Here is an 18,681-nt window from a genome sequence, read left to right on the forward strand (position 1 = left end):
TAACTCTCCGAGTCAATGACAGTCTAGTTTTCAGTACAAAAGCTTCTGAACAGTTCTAAACTAATATTTATGTGCATTTCTGAAATCCAGTTCTACTGCTTATTCAAAAGAAGCAGAATTAGAGAGAGCTTTCGTGTTGCCACAAAAAATACAATATCCTGGGTATCATGTGACTGAGATGTGATGAGACCAAATACTGCCAGTTTGCATGACAGTCAAGCACAGGGTGTGCAAGATCCACATCAGTGCAAACTGATGGTGGCCAGTTTGGGGGTGCCTGGTCTACAGAACAATCCATCCGCTAGGTCATGCAGGCACTGCCAGCTTTTAAAGGGTGTACTACTGCAAGTATCTAGACTTGGGGAATTGCCCATGGCCTGAGTAACCTGTCCTGGCCAAGTATGTGTTGATGACTGACATCACCATGGACTAATGATGGGCCACTGTGCAACAAAGCACCTGCCAGTTCAGTGGTGGACAATGCCAACTGGTGAGCATGTAAACCATTCAGAGCCATCTCCTCAGTATAGAGAACAGGAGACACCTCATCACAAATGTGCATCTACTTACCATACCACAGGGCACAGAGATTAGCATGGGCACAGAAAATCAAACTGGATGCGCTAAGTACAGAATAGGTCACCTCTACTCAAATGTCACACAACAAACTGGAATATGCAATGGCTGGGTAGCAGTGTGCTGAAAATTGCTGAGACAATGCACGGTACTAACAGGACACCATTTCCTCAGGTGGTGAAAGTATTTTCATCTGAGGGATGTTTAAACAGCATGAAGTGGGGTCCTGACACATCTACCATTGTCTTTTGGTAGTGAGCAACATATCTGATGGTGTCATGATGGTTTGAGGAACACACTACAGACATGATGTACTTATGTGACTTGGAAGGTCACCTGGGCTCATTACTATTGAGCACATCCATTGAGCAAAATATTTGCACCTCAGATCATGCTCAGACCAATTTCTGTAAGTTTCATTGGCAATTTGGTGGTCATGGATCAAAGGAACATACAACGACAAAACTATTTCACCTAGTATGCAGCACATATGACACAGGCAAAATACTTTCCGACTTAAAGACGAATGTAATTTTGAACTACAAAGCAGGCAGTTGTTGACAGGTGTGAACGATTGATCCATAATTTTAGTAAGTCACGGTTGCAAAATACTAACATGAATTATCTACAGATGGATGGAACAAATGACAAAAGCTGACCTGAGGGAAGTTCAGTTACATTTTCAGAGAAATACAGGAACATGTAAAACAATGTTGTTGAAGACAGGTAAATCGCTGGTGATTTGACAATGTTAACTGGAATACACTCTTTGGAATTAGGAAGCTAGCAGGAATAAAATACAGGGAGTGAAAGATGGAAGGAAGATTAGAGTGCCACTGACAACAAGGGCATTAGAGATGGAACACAAGCCTGGATTATGAAAGGATGGGGAAGGAAATTGCCCACTCGTTTTGAAAGGAACCAAACTGGCACCTGCCTGGAGTGATTTAAGGAAATCATGGAAAATCTAAATCTGGATGGTCAGATGGGAATTTGAACCATTCCCCAGCCAAATGCGGGTCCAGTGTGCTAAACACTCACTGTGCCACCTTACTCTGTAGGAAGTGAAAAGTTATCTACAACTTGCAAAGAAACTAGGCCAAAGTACCTGAAGAGAAGGCAATAACTGCTAAGGGAGTGAGAAAGGTTTGTAACCTATTTCTCATGTGCTATTCAACCTATATATTGAGCAACCAGTAAAGGAAATTAAGGGGAAATTCGCGATGGAATGTAAATTTCAGGAAGAACACACAAAAATTTTGATGCTTGCCGATGACATTTTGGTTTTGGTAGAGACAGAGAAGGATTTGGAAGATCAGCTGAATGTAATGGATAGTGTTTTGACAACAGATTATGAGATGAATATCAACAAAAATAAAACAAGGGCACTGGAATGTAGTCAACAAAAATCGGGCGATACTAGGACATTATATTAGGGAATGAGACACTAAAAGTCATAGACAAGTTTTGCTATTTGAGCAGAAAAATAACTAATAATGGCAGAAGTAAAGAGAACATAAAAAATATACTGGCAGTAGCAAGAAAAGAAATATTGACAGCTATATATTACATATTTTATTTTGATTTCTTTTAGAGTAAGCAAAGAAATTAAGGAATAACTATAATAACCTACCTTAGCCCAGGTCTCAGGGGATACATCCCTTGGAGGATGTGGTGTGTCTTGTCGCTGTGATGGTATTTCCACACCAAGCTTGTGGAATTTCTGCTGGTAACGTTCAAGCTCTGCATTGAGTCTGACCACCAGCTCCTGCAGCATGGAAATGTCCTCCGACTCTTTTGCCTGTGTAGATTCAAAAACTGACTGCTCCATTTTTTGGCGAGTATCCTCCAGCTGCTCTCGCAGTGAGTCTCGCTGTCGTTCCAAATCTTGCTTGTGTTTCTCATACCGACTGAGGCGTGCCTGTAAAGATGCTATTTGCTCATTCTTCCTGCGAAAGGCTTCTTCATCTGGAAGCAAATAGTGATACTTTCTTAATTATTGAACACTTTACAATGTTTTATCTATTGCTGTTCTCCTCTACAGCATTACTAATGTTGTTTTCAACTATAGATAATTGTAAAATTGGCAAAATAATGCCATGATTCAAAAAAGTACACACATAGCTGATGTCCAGAATCAGTAATAGCTGCCTTCTGTGCCAGTTGTTGATTCTCAGTTGTGAGCCTTTGGACCTCTTTGACCAGTGCTTCATATTGCTTTTCATCCGCATGAGTGCTGTGAAATAAGTTATGCAAATTAATGGTTTGAACAGAAGAGAATTATGTGATAAAATGTGGCATATGACAAAATGGAAAATTATGAGGCAGAAACATATGTGAATTGCAAAGTTTTGCTTTCAAAATAATACTATTGTGAGTAAGTAGTATTCCCAGTAATATAAAATAATTACTGCAAGAGAAGATTATTAGTGCATTGCAAGGAGACACTGCTATGTCGAGTGTATTATATATCTTGAAGGAGTTAACCGAAACTTTTAGCATAGTGGGTGCACCGGAAGACTGCTTTGTTCAGTATTTTGTTACCGACTTTCACTTATGGTAATGTAGCAGCACACAAGTTGTTGCAACTATAACAACTATTATACAATAATGTGACAGGAACATTGTAAAAAGTTGCTTCTGGCATTGAACATTGACAAGAAACACTGTACCCAAAACTGATGGAATGAAAGCATGAATGTTATTACATTAAACAAAAAATACTAAATGAGAATTTTTGAAGATTATGGTTTGTATAAGACAGACCCAATATCCAGAAATATTCATATGAAAATATGAGAATAACTGCGTACATGAGTACACATGTAGCTAATCACCTGAGCCGAAGTTATTGCATACATAATGCACAGAAAGCTGAAGTTAACAAGAAGAGAGCAGTTAAAAAAAAGACACACAAGAACAAGAGATTTGTGACGATAGGCTATACATATACTTGTTAAGCAATTTAGTGAAAGGTTCTAAACCACTATAAGAAACTCCTGTGCAGAGTAATGGGAGTGTGCCACAAAGAAGCCATGTAACCCATACTTGAAAGGCTGGAGCAGATTACCCTCATTTTTTTGGATCTGGTGGAAGCCTATTGTTCCAATATTGTCTAAAATATCTGAGTTCCTAATGTATTGTTAACTGTGTAACTATTTTGAAAATTATCTTTTATTAGTTAGACAGTTTGGTTTCCTACAGGGAAGAATACTACCATCATGTCCTTGATACTGTTAAAGAAGCACTAACTGTATTTTAATTGTGCCTCTGATGTTACATAATGCAAGAAATGCCATTGACTATTTCTTGCGATATCATGATTGCAAAGCTTGAATACTATGGAATAAGTAACTCATCTTCAACTCTGATTCATATTTAAGCAACAGCAGATAATTTTATTCAGTTAAAAACAGGCACTCTCATGCGAAGAAAGTAAAAACAGATGTGCTACAGAGCTCAGTTCTTGGACCACTATGCAAATCATGATGCTATAGCAACGCTCCATCCATTAACGAATGTGGTAAATGGCAAATTAAGAACTGACATGGATTCATATCTGAAAATATTTTAATCTTGACACAAATACTTGTGCCTCCCCTATCTGAACACTCCTCCAACTTAACAATGAGAGATACAAAGTGCTCTCATGCCTGGAATAAAAGACATGAAATAATTTTACAACAGAAAATACCAAGGTCTAAATTCAGCAAAGGAAATTTTAATCCTGTGTGGCAGAAAGGGCGTGTATCCACGCCAGCTCCAGAAACACGATTTAATGGAATGACACTGGTACACAAAAAGAAAGACTGATGCATGACACTTTGTAAATCGATAAGTAGATCCTGCTGTACACATTGAGGAGAAGAACAAAAGTGGATCTAACTTAGTCAGAAAAGGCACAGAAGAATAATCCATTAAATTTCAGGAGCAGTTGAAAAACCTATTACAACAGTTCAATCTACAGTGTGTTAACTACAAACCTACTAGGGAACAAGAGTGCTTAGACAATATATTTGTTAATTTTAAATGTACCTAAGCCCAGCGTGATGTAACAATGTTCTCTTTTCTGATCACAAATCAGTGTCCCTAATATATGCTAACAGGACCAGCCCAGTCAATCTTATTGGTAACATGGACAATTTAAAAATGGTGATCACTACACCACTGATCAATGGAAAAACTGACAAGTTCAGGAAAACCCTTGCAGACAGAGACTGATACTGCTACAGAAATGATGGTAATCTTTATCTATCAAATAATTAGTCAGCTAAGATAAATTTTGAATGTTTCTCTAACTCATTTTTGCAAATATTTAATGATAGTATTCCTATTAGGAAATATAACACAGCTCTACAAAATAAATTTTTTTTTTCGTTGCCAGGGAAGTTTGAACGAAAATGGGATATTGTTATGATACTCATTCCGAGTATATTTGTACTTTTTCCAAATTGGCTCTGGTTTTTGAGATATAGGTTACTTGTGGAAATGAGAGTTTCATGTGGATAATATCGACTGCAGGGTCCATATATGGTGTAATGTATTTGCTACCTGTTTTTTAATTAGTGATATTGTACTATCTTTATTAAACAATTGTGCTCAGGAAGTGCATCTGTGTGGTTGAGGATTACATCATGCAAACATCACACTGTCAGCATTTGTTCAGTCCTGTTGTGCGGTGCGTGTGTTGAAGATATTGAGGGTTGTGCAGATTTGAATTCGGCGGTACTCGACATTCATTTGTTGGCCGAGGTAATCCCCGCAACAGCCGATAGGTAGCGTTCAGTGTAAACAAGAAAAATGGCGATGGTCGAAAGTCACACACATGTGCAGTGCAGCTTCAAGGAGATAGAACCTTTTCATCGTGACGTAGCAAATAAGAGGTGAGTATTCATTTCACACAAAACAATTAATGATGTTTGTTGGATGTAATTGACATGCAAATACAAGAAAGTTCTGCATAATATGTAGTATTTGTGCAATTTTGTTTTAGGAAAACATGAGTTCTTCACGCCGTCTTTGCGTGAACCATCCAGATGAGTTCTGCTACATTTGTGGTGAATACGTTCTTCAAAAGAACAGGAAGAATATCACTCCTTTTGTGAAGGAAGCGTATCTGGCATATTTCGGAATTAAACTTGGAGATCAAGACAAGGCGTGGGCACCCCATAAAGTTTGTAAATGCTGTGTGGAGTGCTTACGGCAGTGGACAAAACGAAAAAGGAAAAGCTTAAACTTCGGAGTGCCTATGGTATGGCGAGAGCAGAAGAACCATACAGATGATTGCTATTTTTGCATTGTTAATGTGAAAGGTTTTAATAGGTTCAAAAAACGAAAGTGGGTATATCCCGATTTGGAGTCAGCAAGAAGACCGGTGGTGCACAGCAACGATGTTCCTGTACCAACCTTCACAACATTACCCACTCTAACATCATCAGATGACGAGGTGCACGGCGAGGAATGTACAAGTAGTGGTTCGGAATACGAAGGACGCGAGACACAACCCCAGCAGTTCGACCAGAAGGAGCTCAGTGACTTGATACGAGAACTCAATCTTTCAAAGCAAGCATCAGAACTCTTAGCATCCAGGCTTAAGGAAAAGAACTGTCTTCATCCAAGTGTTAAAATAACAGCTTACCGGACGAGAGAAGAAAACCTTCTTCCATACTTCAACCAAGAAGAGGTTATAGTGTATTGCAGCAATATACCTGGACTTTTACTTGAATTGGGGCTGCCGGAATATAGACCAGAGGACTGGCGTCTCTTCATAGACAGTTCCACTAGAAGTTTAAAATGTGTTCTCCTACACAATGGCAATCGTTACGCATCTATTCCAATTGCCCACTCAACAAAACTTTGTGAAGCATATGCTAACATCAAGATGGTTCTGCAGAAAATTCAGTATATGCAGCACCAGTGGTTGATTTGTGTTGATTTGAAAATGGTGAACTTCTTGCTTGGACAACAAAGTGGATACACAAAGCACCCATGTTTTATCTACATTTGGGATAGTAGGGCAAAGCACGAACATTGGAAGCAGAAAACATGGCCTCCAAGGGAACATATGGCTGTTGGTGAAGCTAACATCATTAATGAACCTCTGGTTAGTAGGGACAAGATTGTTCTTCCACCATTACATATTAAGTTAGGACTAATGAAGCAATTCACCAAAGCTTTAGACAGAAATGGTAATTGCTTCACATACATCTGCAATACGTTCCCTGGACTCAGTAGTGAAAAACTTAAGGCAGGAATATTTGATGGTCCTCAAATTCGCAGGCTCATCAACGATACCAATTTTACAAGTGTCATGACTGTCACTGAAGCATCGGCCTGGAACAGTTTTGTCGCTGTTGTAAAATGTTTTTTGGGCAATCATAAAGCTCCCAATTACGAGGAACTGGTCAAAAACATGCTCATTAACTTTCAAAACTTAGGAGCTAACATGAGCATAAAATTGCACTTCCTTCACAGCCACTTGGATCGATTTCCTCGTAATCTAGGTGATTTCAGTGAGGAACAAGGAGAGCGGTTCCATCAAGATATGAAAGGAATAGAGGAAAGATATAAAGGAAGATGGGACAGGCATATGATGGCAGATTATTGCTGGAATCTGCAACGTGACTGTTCTGAAGAGACCTATAAAAGGAAAGCGTGCAGGAAGCGGTTCGTCATGGACGGAAAATGATATACTTATAGAGAAACTTTTCAATTATGTTTTATACGTGGACAAATGCCTATCAGGTTTTCATAGAAGCTATTTATAAAGATTATTTTCTTTTTTCATTGTAGTTTGTAGCGCTTGAGTTCAGTATTAGCAATTTTTTCTAATTTTTTGAATAAATCATGCATTATCTCAAAAACTAGAGCCAAACTGCATAAATGGTTGCTATATTCGTCCTCAGCACCACTAACCCATCCTAAAGCCACTCAAATATCCTTGGCAAGAAAATGAGTGTTGACCAGTGTAATGTAACAGACAGAGGTTGTAAAAAGAAGGTGTCAAAAAAGGAAACTTTTTGGTACACTAAAATGCTGTCAGATATGAAAGATCATGTAATGATGCTGTTAGATATATAAAATAACACTAAGTCTGAAAATGCAAAATCTCTGTATGTAAGATGGAGAAATGGTTATAAAAAAGCAATTACTGAAGCGAAAAAGTCGCACAATGCCCAGTACATTGAGACTTCTAACAATAAATGCACAGCTGCTTGGAATCTCGTAAATAGTGTTGTAAAGAATCACATAAGGTAAAAATCAATATTTCTCCACAAGAGTTGAATGATTACTTTATTAAATCTATCGAGGAAGAAAGCAATGGCATCAGTAAACCTGATACAAGTCCATCAGAACTCTTAGAAAAAATTCATCATGGGATGCCTTTACATAATATTCTCACTTTTTTTGAGGTTATGCTTAGTACTGTATTAAAAACAGTAAGAAAGTTTTAAGTCATCAGAGAGTGCTGATATCTATGACAAGTCTTGCAATTTGCTGAAATGAAATGAAATGATGTGTCGCTAGGGCCTCCCGTCGGGTAGACCATTTGCCCAGTGCATGTCTTTTGAGTTGACGCCACTTTGGTGACTTGTGTGTCAATGAGGATGAGATGATGATGATTACAACAACATAACATCCAGTCCCTGAGTGGAAAAAATCTCCCACCCAGCCGGGAATTGAACCCAGGGCCCTTGGCATGACATTACGACATGCTGACCACTCAGCTAGCGGGGCGGACTGAGTCACTGATTCCATTGTTTATCCACTGACTCACTGCATATATAAATGTTTATCAGAGGAACACTTTTCAGAGGAGATGAAATTATCTAGGGTGGTTCCTGTGTCGAGAAGGGGCGACAAAGACAACCCTGCAAGTTTCAGACCAATATCAATAATTGTCATGGTCAAAATAATAGAATACACCATTTTAACATCAGTTGTCTGCTCATTTTTAAAAACTTGGAATATTTAATGCAACACAATATGGATTAAAAAAAAAATCATCAACAGTAGACACAATAGGCTCTGTAATTAAATAAGTTCTTAAAGTGTTTGAGGAGAAAGGATTTGCTCATGCCACATTCGGTGAACTGAGTAAAGCATTTGATTGCGTAGAACATGGCACACTTCTACAGAAACTCCATTTTTATAGCATCAGGGTGTACTACCTAAAACTACTAAAGTGTTATCTCCAAAACTGAACGTAAGTTGTGTGTATTGGCACAGAAAAGTCTCCGAAAAACAATCTAACGTGGGAGTTCTGCGGGGATCTGCATTGGGACCATTTTTGTTTTCGGTAATAATCAATGATCTACCCTCCATTATAAGTTCCAATACAGTGCTATTTGCAGATGACACTACCTTCCTAAACTACAAAAATGATGTAAATAAGTTAAAAGATTTTTCTGACAATACCCTCACCCAAGCGTCATATTGGTTCAGTTTCCAGAATGAGATTTTCACTCTGCAGCGGAGTGTGCGCTGATATGAAACTTCCTGGCAGATTAAAACTGAGTGCCCGACCGAGACTCGAACTCGGGACCTTTGCCTTTCGCGGGCAAGTGCTCTACCATCTGAGCTACCGAAGCACGACTCACGCCCGGTACTCACAGCTTTACTTCTGCCAGTACCTCGTCTCCTACCTTCCAAACTTTACAGAAGCTCTCCTGCGAACCTGGCAGACATATGTCTGCTTGTGTCTGTATATGTGTGTGTGTGTGCGCGCGAGTGTATACCCGTCCTTTTTCCCCCTAAAGTAAGTCTTTCCGCTCCCGGGATTGGAATGACTCCTTACCCTCTCCCTTAAAACCCAAATCCTTTCGTCTTTCCCTCTCCTTCCCTCTTTCCTGACGAGGCAACCATTGGTTGCGAAAGCTAGAATTTTGTGTGTATGTTTGTGTGTCTATCGACGTGCCAGCGCTTTCGTTTGGTAAGTCACATCATCTTTGTTTTTAGATATATTGTTTCCCACGTGGAATGTTTCCCTCTATTATATTCATATCATTAGGTAATATATTGTTGGACTTAATTTCTCTCATATGTTAATTGATCTTTGCAGTAAGCCAAAGGAAAATTCTATTAAAATTTGCACTGTACTAATACAAATGAACTAACCTTACCACAAAAGCCTAATTTAATAAAGCATGAAGTACCCATAACATGACCGTGACTAAATCTGCATGAGTTAGTATGATATTATGCATTTTGGACTGTAAAATGGTCCATGTTTATATGCTGTCATGTGTAATACTTGAGTAGTATGGAAATATGGTAGTTGGAGTAGACATATAAAGAAGCCCAGTTAATAAAGTATTCAATACCACAATTTCATAAATAAAATTGTGTATTCACAGAACCCAAAAATTATGTCAGCAGGAGCAGAAAAAGGTGCAGTGTACTGTGGGGTACTGCAAGTTGTGAGAGGACTTATAGAATAGGTAAAAAAAACTGGCCTCCATCATGACTGAAACCAAGACCCTACCCTGTCGTTACTTCCCAGTGCTACACCATTACCTCAGAGCTAGCTGGAGAGCCTGAGCCTTAGTCTTTTCATTCTTGCCCCGGTGGTGGCTAGCACAAATGTATCACAATGCAACAGACAAGATCAGTTGCAATTTACATGTGGAATTACCTCCCTGGACTCAAAACCATACATTGATAAAATGATCTCATATCTTAAGTGAAAGTCACTCAGGTTCTTCAATGGAAATATCAAACGAATTCAGCAGGATATTTCTGTGCCATACAGGAGATAACTCATGGTCACACAAATGCCAAACACACTCAGCATTGTTGCCAAATTTCACTTATATATGGTTATCAGATTATTTTATGGAAACATAGGGCACAATGTAGGACATTTGACAAAAATATAAGACATTCTTCATGAATGCAAAAGTAATGTTCATACTGAGAAGAAGAAGAAGAAGATGGGTGGAAAAAATACGAAGGAGCACCACAAAGAAATTATCTGAATGGAATGGAAATTGGATGATTTATTCAAGAGAAAAAGTTTCACAAATTGGACATGGATGTAACATGTTTGTTCACCTCTGGCCCTTATGGAGGCAGTTATACGTCTTGGCGCTGATTGATGAGAGTTGTTGGATGTCCTCCTGAATGATATTGTGCCAAGTTCTGTCCAATAGTGTGTTAAGATTGTCAAAATCCTGAGATGGTTGGAGGGCCCTGCACATAATGCTCCAAACATTCTCAATTGGGGAGAGACTCAGCGATCTTGCTGGCCAAGCAAGGGTTTGGCAAGCACAAAGACAAGCAACAGAAACTCTAGCTGTTTGTGTGTGGGCATTATCTTGCTGAAATCTAAGCCCAGGGTGGCTTGCCACGAAAAGCAACAAAATGGAGCATTGAATATTGTTGACATACCACTGTGTTGTAAGTTTGCCATGGTTGACAATGAAAGGGGTCCTGCTATGAAAATAAATGGCACCACAGACCATCACTTCTGGTTGATGGGCCACATAGCGGGTGACAGTTAGGTCAGTATCCCACTGCTGCCCACAGTGTCTCCAGATGTATCTTCACAGGTCATTCACACTACGTTCAAAGTAGGACTCATCACTGAAGACAATTCTACTCCAGTCAATGAGATTCCAGATCACAGACATATCTGGAGATGCCTTGGATAGCAGTGGGGTACCAACCTGACTGTCGCTCACCATACGGCCTGACAGCTAGGAGTGATAGTCTGGGGTGTCAATTCTTTTCATAGCACAACCACTTTGTTTGTTATAAATGGCACTCCTACAACACAGCGGAATGTTGAAAATATTCTGTGCTCTGTTTTGTTGCCCTCCACACAGCAAGCCATTCTAGACCTACCTGTCAACAAGATAATGTTCACCAACACAAGGCCAGAGTTTCTGATGCTTGTCCTTGTGCTTGCCAAATCCTAACTTGGGCAGCAAAGCCACCGAATCTATTCGCAATTGAGAAAGTTTGGAGCATTATGGGCAGGGTCCTCCAACCAGCTTGGGATTTTGACAATCTAATGCATCAACCAGACAGGATTTGGAAAGATATCCATAAGGATGATATCCAACAATTCTATCAATCAATGTCAGACCAAATAACTGATGGCATAAGGACCAGAGATGGACCAATGCCTTATTGACTTATTCAATTGTGAAGCTCTTGCTCTTGAAAAATTCATTGAATTTTTCTGAAACTGTAATCATTTGTTTGTTTGTACGAGTACATCACATCTACAAATTTCTGTCCCACTCGGATAATTCCTTCATGGAACTTCATTATTATTCTTTTTTAGTGCATTATAACTGCACATTATTTTTGCATTCATGGAAAATGTCTTACATTTTTGTCAAATATCATACATTTTTAACTAATGTGTCCTATATTTCCAAAATATAATCTGGTAACCCTACATAAATGAAACTTGGCAATGTGGTGAGTGTGTTTGGCAACTGTAAGACCACGAATTACTTTCTGGATGGCACAGAAATATCCTGCTGAATTCACTTGATATTTTCTTGTCATTAACACTGAATAACCTAAGTGATTTTCATTTAAGATGTGAGATCACGTTATTAGTTTATAGTTTTGAGGTCAAGGACATCATTTCACATGGAAAATGCAACTAACCTCTCGTGATGTATCTGTACTTGTCACCAGGGGGGTTAATAACAGAAAGACGAAGACTCAGGCCCCTCAGCTAGCACTGAGGTAATGGGGCAGTGCAATGAAGTAAAGACAGTGTTGGGTTTTGGTTCCTGTCTGGCTGGAGACCAGGTTTTTTACCTATTCTATAAGTCCTCTTGCTACTTTCATTAACTCACAGACAAAGGGTGAGAAACTTATGATACCGCACACTTGATAATGCCTTTTTCTCATTCAGCCAACATAATTTTTGGTTTTTGTGAAAATACCATTTTATTTAAGAAATTGTGACTCTGAATGATTTATGAACTGGGCTTTTTCATATGTCTACGCCAACTGTCAAATTTCTATACTACTTGAGTGTGACACACGGGATAGCATATAAACACAGACCATTACGAAGTCCAAAGTGCACATCTTACTAACAATGGAAACTCCAGGTTGGAATAGCAACAATTATGGAAAGAATAGATAGACTGCCAATCACCATAAAGAGGATAAGTGAATTGCAGACAGGCACAACAAAAAGACTGTTACACATTAAGCTTTCGGCCAAAGCCTTCATCAGAAAAAAAAAGAAACATATGTCCATTAACACAAGCAAGCACACATGACCGCTATCTCTGGCTGCTCATGCCAGTTTGGCCTGAGAAGTTAGCGAGAGATAGCATTCGTATGTGTGAAGTGTGTTTACATGTGTTAATGCATTTATGTTTTCTTTTCTGATGAAGGCTTTGGCTGTTTTCATTGTCCCTGTCTGCAACTCAGTATGTCATCTTCACTGTTAGTAACAATCTACGCATTTCATAATAGTTAATACCTTACTAATTTGTGCAGATTTAGGCACTGCATATTTCAGTAAACATAAGAGAGAAATTAAGTATCAACAAAACATTCCCTAACATTATCTAAAACAGTCTGACAATGCTCAGAGTGTTAACCGATTCCATAACTGTACAAACCTATTCATTCAGAGTTAAAGCCAGGTTTGAACTGCATTTTCGTCCTGGAAGGAATTTCATGAGTTGTTTCATAAGTTGTGGGAAAGGCAAACATTTGATGGTGCATCAGATGAATAAGTGTGTGAGGAATAATTTTGGAAATAAACCCCTGGATAGTTTTGTTTGTGAAATCAGCAAAATGCATTACCATGTAGTAGTACCACTTGAAGCAGTTTAGCTATACTATGACTAATAAAGCTTCTCAGTGATTGGCAAAAACTTCCAGCTGCCATGGAAACACCCCTAGGGAGGAACACATGGTGCACAACAGCTTCTTATACCACTAGATGCCTAGTACTATCTGTTCACACTGCTGCTTGCTCTACATGTCTTTTGTTGGGGCTCAGCCATTAACTTCTTCATAAGAAACTAACATAAAGGGATCATAACTTGTCATCAGTAACATTGCATAGTAATGCTCAATGAGCAAACTGATCATGTTCAAGCGAAAAAGTAGTAATAGTCAAATCTTTGAATTCTAGCTTTGAATAAGAGCAAGCACTACTCTTACGTCCAGCTCCTGAACCTAGTCTGTTGGATGCAAATGTGGTGGTTCCTCACATGTCAGTTACTGAGACTTCATGTCAGTTATTGAGACTTCCTAAATGTGAAAAATTATTCCTGCCGGTGTGATGTTTGGGTAGTCTGCAAAACACTGGCTAGATCGCTTAGGGAAAAGTCATTGAATTAATGCAAAATGACTTCGTTAATCCAATATTACATGTTTCGGCATCTACCATCATCAAATATCCATTAAAATAAAATAAATCACGTAATTACATATGAAATAAAAATGGGTTACCTTGCCAACATAAAACTACAGTTAAAAACATTACAGTCATAACTTCAAGTAACCAGTGAACATGTTGTTGTGGCAACAAACATGAGCAAACTGATACTAGATTACTGACCATGATACAAGGACACAAACTTTGAACCCTTAAAAACCACATTACACCAACAGAACACAAAGCAATTTACAATAAAAGTGACGAAAATTAAGAGAATATAAGTGTTACGCAAAATAATTTACACAGTATAATTCACAGCATTCTCAGTGTGACTACTGATAAGGGTGCAAGCGTTTGATGCCAGATGGAATAACAGTAATCAAAATTTTAAATAAAGCATGGCTAATGATAACAAGTGCAAAATAAATAACTTGAATAGTAAAATTCTCTGTCTGTTCTAAATGAAAAATGTCGTATATAAGTGCTAATATAGCTTCATGCACTGCTTGGCATAAATAGTTAAAAAGACTTAAATATTTAGTGCCGACATAATAGCACAACAGAGTAAAATAAAGAAATGAATATGTGCCATGGCACTACCTAGCATTATTATCAGGACAGAAAATCCAGAATGAAATTTTCACTCTGCAGCGGAGTGTGCCCTGATATGAAACTTCCTGGTGGATTAAAACTGTGTGCCCGACCGAGACTCGAACTCGGGACCTTTGGCTTTCGCGGGCAAGTGCTCTACCATCTGAGCTACCGATGCACGACTCATGTCCGGTACTCACAGCTTTACATCTGCCAGTATCTCGTCTCCTACCTTTCAAACTTTACAGAAGCTCTCCTGCGAAACTTGCAGAACTAGCACTCCTGAAAGAAAGGATATTGCGGAGACATGGCTCTCCGCTGCAGAGTGAAAATTTCATTCTGGAAACATCCCCCAGGCTGTGGCTAAGCCATGTCTCTGCAATATCCTTTCTTTCAGGAGTGCTAGTTCTGCAAGTTTCGCAGGAGAGCTTCTGTAAAGTTTGGAAGGTAGGAGACGAGATACTGGCAGAAGTAAAGCTGTGAGTACCGGACGTGAGTCGCGCTTCGGTAGCTCAGATGGTAGAGCACTTGTCCGCGAAAGGCAAAGGTCCCGAGTTCGAGTCTCGGTCGGGCACACAGTTTTAATTTGCCAGGAAGTTTCAGAACAGAAAATGTATAACATTTTATTCATAACACCCAAAACAATGTTACAACGACCAGAGATCACTCGCCAAGACTATCAATGAAAGCCATAAACATAACTATAAGCTGTTATAGCCTGTAAAGTGTAAATAATATAATGAAAAGAGAGATTTGGGGGGCAGGGTGGAGGGCTGCGGGGCTGGTGTGGGGAAATTTGGTGGGTGGTGAGGAGGTTGGAAAGTTCGATTTGAGGAGGGGGTCATTAAAAATACCATCTTGAGAAGAAGGTGCAAGATGGAAGTGAGATGCTGATGGAAGGAAGGACAACATATATCAAATAAATCACTATGTCAAAGAACCATTTATGATTTGAGTTAATTTGCTCATTCACACATTGTGTGGATTAGTCATACGGTGTTTTCATGTCGTTCAAGTCACTCTCAATCTATATCTTTCAACTCAAAGTGTAAAATGGTCACTGCATTTTCAATTCTTGGTAGCTAAATTACATCCAAGGGCAATAGTATTCTTGTAATTAAGATCTATAAATCTAGTCCTAAAATCACAACCAGTCTGCTCCACATATATATTATCACATGATCTGCATGTAATTTTGTAAATGCCTGACTTCAAAAACTTATCTGCCTTTTGGTCTACTGAAATGCATAAGATGGAATTGAGTATTGTTCGTGTACAGAAACCAATCTATACCTTAGCTTTTCTGAAAGCACTAGAAATTTGTTCACAAATTTTGTAATTTTTACAGTCTTCTCATGCTTGCTACCACAACAAAATGTAACTATTATGTCTGTTGGTTACTTGAAGTTCCAGGGTACGTGTCTACTAATGCCTGTAATGTTTTTAATTCAGCATCTACATTGGTTAAGTACCCCATTTTTATTTCATATGTAGTTATCTGATGATTGCAAATGCTGAAATGCATAATACTGCATTATTAAAGTTGTTCTGCATTCACTGACTTTTCCATCGGTGACCTATCCTGCATTTTTCAGATTACACACATTTTTCAACATGGTCGTATACCTCCTTTGTAACTATGTCACAGCTATGTTAGTATGATGTTTCTTAAAGCAAAAAAATCCTTTTCCGATGTAGCTTCTTCAATAGCTCTCGTCCCACACACAATAAAAATCTTTCGAGTTGCCTCTGCTGCCTGCACCCCTATTTTAAACCCCTAGTGAACAAAATATCTCAAATGTGTTACACCTTTTTCCACTTGGGATTCTATTTTATAATGTTTAAAAAACTTTCCTACAGTTCAGGTACACAGAACCCAACATTTAACTGCAACCCAGATACTCGAAACATAAATCAGGATGGTCAGTTGCGGGTTTGAACCATCGTCCTCTCGAATGCAAGTTCAGTGTGCTAACCACTGCACGACCTCACTCATTCTCACACACTGTGTTACTGCGCAGAAAATCACACTAAAATAAGGAACAACTTTATGCGTACCGTTGTTACAGCAAAAAGGTGCCCAAGATGCACAGCACTGTGTTCACCTGGTTGGACAGTGGCTGGCATCAAGTGACTAGTGACCACTGTTAGGTGAGGAAACACTCAAGCATAAACTGTTCTGATGCTGACACAGCCATGGGTTCTTCTGTGGAAAGTTTTGCAGTTACTGGTGGGCTAGAAAGTGATGCAAATTATCTTTAAGGTTCCATCAGATTGATACCTTTAGTAAAAGGCTAAAATAAGGTTTTAAAAAATAAAGAAAGGCACAGACTTGCACTTGCAACATTGTGTCTACACTTCATGACATTTAGCACTAGGGCACAAGCAGATACAGCACTGTAATACCTGAAGTGGATGTAATATCTCAAGTGGAAGACAACAATTCCTCCAGACACTTCTGCATCCTACACTGTTGCCATATCGTGTACATGGTAGGATGTAGAATTCTGAGTGTGGACAGTTTTATTTACACCTTCACTGAACAATACGGACTTACTCCCTGTGGCGAAGTGGTGAGGGCCATATTTTAAATCTACGACTGAAAGTTATTACTTGTCACACTGTTTTATAGCAAACATTGCTACTTGTAACATGTAACTAACACAATTTTTAAATTCCTGGATCTAGATGTCATGACAGTTTGTAGAAAGAGTCCCTGACAAGATATGTTTTTAATCCCTTTTTTATTAAGGGAAGGGATTTCCTATTTACTTTATGTTACATATAAGCTTATTGAATAAGCTAACATCAGAGTACGTAGCTATATTCTAAACCCTGGGCAAGGAGGCGAAGTCTACCTGAAATTTTTGTTGTCTTGTACTGTGATTGTGTATACCACATATCATTGGAAATTGAATTTTATTACCAAAAAAACGAAAACCTCTAAGGAGTAACTGTATTTGGAAGTAGGTGTAAGGATTCCAAGATCCTTGAAAAGGCTTCTGCAAGATGTATGATTATCTACTTTACACAAAATTCTTATTGCAGAATAAACACTTCCTTTATCTTGGATGCACTGCTATAGAAGATAATTCCGTAAGCTGCTATGCTTTTAAGGGGACACTGCTGTATCAGGGGGCTACTCCTACTCTGCCACCAACCCACATTAGAGTGCAGTCATGCAGGCACCTAGCTTCCTAGCAGATGTCACAAGAAATCTGCCACACTCCAAATGCTACCAGATGGCAACCCAAGCACTGTCAGTTTGCCGATCCCACAGACCTTGTCCTTACGTGGGCCACAAGACTGGAAAGAGGATCAGCTGTCTCCTGGTGTCAGGGCTGTATTTAGGCTAGTGCATGGGCTCTGAGTGTCAGTTCACCCCTAGTGGGCTTCCTGGGACAGGTGCCAAATGCAACTGCATTCTGTCAATCACCAACTCACTTTGGAGCTGTTTCAACAACAATGCTGAGTTTCGCTTGAGTGTTTCTGTGGGTGGACGGACTTGTATGAATTCTGAACTTTGTTTTCAACTGTGATACGCTGGACTTGATTATATTTTTAAAGCTGTATTGGAATTTTAATACTGGCTTGTCCTTCGAGAACTTTAAATTGAACTGAATAATGCGTTCTCAAAACATTTAAATTGGACAAGATCTGGTATGTAGGACATCTGCAGAGAGGCATGATAATTAATTTAGAGAGATCCACTTCAGTTGTATTAATTATTTACTCAAACCATGACACATTTTGCGATTTAAAATCCTATTTTCAGGTGTATGAAATTATTGTATTTGGTAAGACATATCATGAGGTCGGGTCAGTCAGTGCAAGAGCTCCAATCACTCCATTTTGGCAGGAACTGTCTGCTGACTGATGGGCAGCTGCACAGTAGGAATACGTTGGAGTTACCATTCAAACTTGGGACTGTGCTGTTGGAACCTTAAAATTGTGCTTTGTGTACTTATTAGTTACCAAACTTTCCCAACAGACTGTTTTCTTTCTAGAGACCTTCTGCCTTTATATTATATTTGTGTTAATTCTTTCTTGTCACCGACTGCACCAAACTTAGTTTTGGACTTAGACTTTGTTAGTCTCTTCTGCTCTCTAACTCTGGCAACATGTGTATGAAGGCTTTAGTT

The 18,681-nt window shown here is 38.9% G+C and overlaps 1 protein-coding gene across 1 annotated transcript in view; it reads right to left on the minus strand.

The window, feature by feature from the left end:
- The window catches only part of LOC126091873 (centrosomal protein of 89 kDa-like), a 115,280-nt gene that overhangs the window by 91,416 nt on the left and 5,183 nt on the right, over window positions 1–18,681 (minus strand). Inside the window, exons 3-4 of the mRNA XM_049907154.1 lie at window positions 2,697–2,812; window positions 2,210–2,544 (exon numbers count right to left, since the gene is read on the minus strand). Of these exons, the coding sequence (XP_049763111.1) occupies window positions 2,210–2,544; window positions 2,697–2,812 (451 nt within the window). The remainder of the gene's footprint in view (window positions 1–2,209; window positions 2,545–2,696; window positions 2,813–18,681) is intronic.

Source organism: Schistocerca cancellata, chromosome 7 (genome assembly GCF_023864275.1).
Source record: "Schistocerca cancellata isolate TAMUIC-IGC-003103 chromosome 7, iqSchCanc2.1, whole genome shotgun sequence".
Classification (NCBI taxonomy): Eukaryota; Metazoa; Arthropoda; class Insecta; order Orthoptera; family Acrididae; genus Schistocerca; species Schistocerca cancellata.